Raw genomic sequence first — 3531 nt, 5'->3', positions numbered from 1 at the left:
TAGCAACTATATATATATATATATATATATATAATTAGTGCTGTCAAATGATTAATCGCGATTAATCGCATCCAAAATAAAAGTTTTTCTTTACATAATATATGTGTGTACTGTATATATATATTTTGATGTATATATAAATACACACATATGCATGTATATATTTCAGAAAAATATGCTGTTTATATATTAAATATATTTATTTATCATATAAATTATATGAATATAAATATAGACATGTAAATACATGTAAATATTTTCAAAATATATACTGTATCTGTGTGTATATATATACATAATAAATATACACAGAACACACATATATTATGCAAACAAAAACTTTTATTTTGTATGCGATTAATCGCGATTAATCGTTTGACAACACTAATACATATCTATGAAAACAAAGCCAAATTTTAGACAATTTAGAAAGTATGAACATTTGAACATTTTGTATTGAACAAATTTATTATACAAGATTCATATGGAAGAGATTGTCAAAATGAAAGTTTATAATGGTGTGGTTAATCTCAGAACTCTTTATTAAAGAATTATATTAAATGGCATTTAAATTCTGATCCTCCATTTTGCATATCTGAGCAGTTTGTAAGCAGTAGTTGTGTTTGTGTGTCTGTCATCACTCATCAGGCTGTGCTGTCCAGCATTGTGTTTGTGAATCTGAAGGGAATGTTCATGCAGTGTCAGGATATTCCTGCTCTTTGGAGGAGCAGCAGAGTAGATCTGGTGAGATCTGATCATCAAGACTCTAAATCTGTGTCTGTATAAGATTATGTGTCCTGACTGTGTTTCTCTCTTTCGGTCTCTCAAGCTAGTGTGGCTGGTGACGTTTCTCTGTACTGTTCTGTTGAATCTGGACCTGGGTCTGGCAGCTTCCATCATCTTCACACTGCTCACTGTGATCTGCAGGACCCAGCGGTGAGTGTGTGTGTGTGTGTGTGTGAGAGAAAATACATTTGTGTGTCTATCAAGATCCTGATTAGTTCATAAGCATAACTGTCGTTATTTCTTTCTTTCTAGTCCCAGGTACTCTTTGCTTGGCAGGGTGTCTGACACAGAACTGTACTTAGAAACAGAGTCATATAAAGAGGTGAGACTTCCTTATAGGCAAACCGTTCATTTACGTGTGTGTGTGTGTGTGTGTGTGTTTATTTATGGTACTTATATCATCTATATTTGTGTTTCTGGACAGGCTAAAGCAATCCCAGGTATCACTATCTTCCGTTCCTCTGCAATGATCTACTATGCAAATGCTGAACTCTATCAAGAGGCTCTATTAAAGAAGGTGCCACACACAACAGATGAATTACACACAGGATCAAAGACTAAAAATAAACCAACAACAGCTTTCAGCTTTTCTTTCTTTCTTTCTTTCTTTCTTTCTTTCTAGAGTGGAATTAATGTTCCAAAGCTGCTCAAACTGAAAACGAGGAAAGAGGAGGAGAATGCAAAAAAGAAACAAGTGAAGGAACAAGATAAACAGGTGAGAGAGAAATGCTGTAATGAGGATTACTGAAGAAGAAAATAGTGTTTCAGTTTAAGTACCACAAACACATATACACATTAATTATAATTACTACACACTAACCATACCCATATAAGAAAACTTGGTAACACTTTAGTTTAGGGACCAATTCTCACTATTAACTAGTTGCTTATTAGCATGCGTATTACTGGCATTATTGCCATTATTACTGGTATTATTGTTAGTACTTATAAATCACATATTAATGCCTTATTCAGCATGACCATATTCTACATCCCTAAACCATACCCTATACTGAAATTTAACAATTACCTTGCTAACTATTAATAAGCAGTAATTAGGAGTTTATAAAAGCAAAAGTCGTAGCTAATAGTTTAATAGTGAGAATTGGTCCCCAAACTTTTTAGTTATGAATCATTTTCATATGACAGCATTTTAGTGCAACATAATAAATATTTTGAGAATAAAGTCATCGTGTTCTGACAATCTCATAATTGGCCTTTTACAAGACTAAAGTCGTATATTTATGAGAATAAAGTCATTACACTATGGGATCAAAGTGAATGTATTTTTTTTTTAACTCATAATAGACCTTTTTATAAGAAAGTCAACGATTTGAGAATAAGGTCACACTTTTATTAAAGTAGTAATATTTTGAGAATACAGTCAGAATTACGAAAATAAATTCATGTTTGTTTTTCTATAATCAAGATTTTCAATTAACTTCTGTTGTTTTTATACTTATTGTATTATGAAATTTAGCTTATATCTTTTAAATTTTCTAACCTTAAAAACAACCTATATGAACCTCTATGCAATTTTTCATTTTCTGAATTGTTCTTCATGAGGACCAGCAATGAAAATGTATTCATCAAAGAATTCCGAAATAAAATGTATCACAGTTTCCACAGAAATATTAATCATCACAGCTATTATTAATAATAATAAGAAATGTTTCTTGAGCAACAAATCAGCATATCAGAATGATTTTTGAAGGATCATGTGACACTAAAGTGTCACAGATTCACCAGCCACATCAGCCACACCAGCCACCTACACCCGTTCACAATCACCAGATTACTAATTACGAACACCTGATGTCACTCACCTCAGTAGCTCATTGACTGGTCTCAAGGTTGCATACCTTACCTCATGCCTCTCCACAGCCCTCTGAATCTCCATGGCTCTGTGTCTCCCGTCGTCTTGCTGGATCTTCCTAAAGTGGATAAGGACTGTTACTCTTCAGTTTCAGGAGCTAAAGTTATGTTTCAGTTTTAAAACTTACAGTTTGAAGCTCTCCTTCAGTTTGTGTAAATAAAGAAGCTCTGAATCATTCTTCCTGTGTATGCCTCTCTATCCAGTCGTGACAGAAGACCAGTCCCTCAAAACAGAAGTAAAGATTAACGGATTGAAGCTCGCTATGGAGGCACAAAGACCACTCACCCCAGATCCCTTCACCGAACTGGTTCAAGCACTCCGCGAATCCCTTCAGCCTCTTCCCGTCAGGCCATCGGCCTCTGCATGTCCCATGGCCAAACCCGCGACCTACTCCGGTGAGGTGGCCGCCTGCACCGGTTTTCTACTCCAGTGTTCACTATATTTTGAATTACAACCCCATCAGTTTGTGAATGATCAAGCGAAGATCACATTCATCATGTCACTACTGTCTGGAAGGGCGCTGCAATGGGCCGAAGCTCTCTGGAATTCGCAGTCCCCTAGTGCGCTCCTATGATGCCTTCATTGATCATTTCCGCAAGGTGTTTGGCAAAACTACCTCAGCGCTGTGCATGCACGATGAGCTCTTTCGACTACGGCAAGAGATTATGTCCATCCATGACTATACAGTTCGATTCCGTACCCTCGCGGCAAGCAGCGCATGGAACGAAACGGCCCTTCTATCAGCCTTCCGACGTGGTCCAAACCCTTCAATCAGACAGCAAATGTCCATCTATGAGGACACCGTAGGTCTAGGGAGCTTTCTGTAAAAAGCGCTGCACATCTCCCAACATCTAACCGCTTGTCACATC

General features: G+C 36.5%; 1 protein-coding gene across 1 annotated transcript in view; it reads left to right on the top strand.

The window, feature by feature from the left end:
• The window catches only part of slc26a6l2 (solute carrier family 26 member 6, like 2), a 22758-nt gene that overhangs the window by 13105 nt on the left and 6122 nt on the right, over positions 1–3531 (top strand). The window contains exons 10-14 of the mRNA XM_016566461.1: positions 649–744; positions 830–936; positions 1039–1108; positions 1211–1303; positions 1409–1501. Of these exons, the coding sequence (XP_016421947.1) occupies positions 649–744; positions 830–936; positions 1039–1108; positions 1211–1303; positions 1409–1501 (459 nt within the window). The remainder of the gene's footprint in view (positions 1–648; positions 745–829; positions 937–1038; positions 1109–1210; positions 1304–1408; positions 1502–3531) is intronic.

This window comes from Sinocyclocheilus rhinocerous, unplaced genomic scaffold (assembly GCF_001515625.1).
Source record: "Sinocyclocheilus rhinocerous isolate Xijiao unplaced genomic scaffold, SAMN03320098_v1.1 scaffold932, whole genome shotgun sequence".
Taxonomy (NCBI): domain Eukaryota; kingdom Metazoa; phylum Chordata; class Actinopteri; order Cypriniformes; family Cyprinidae; genus Sinocyclocheilus; species Sinocyclocheilus rhinocerous.
The sequence above is the reverse complement of the archived record's forward strand: the minus strand, read 5'-3'. Positions and strand labels throughout refer to the sequence as shown.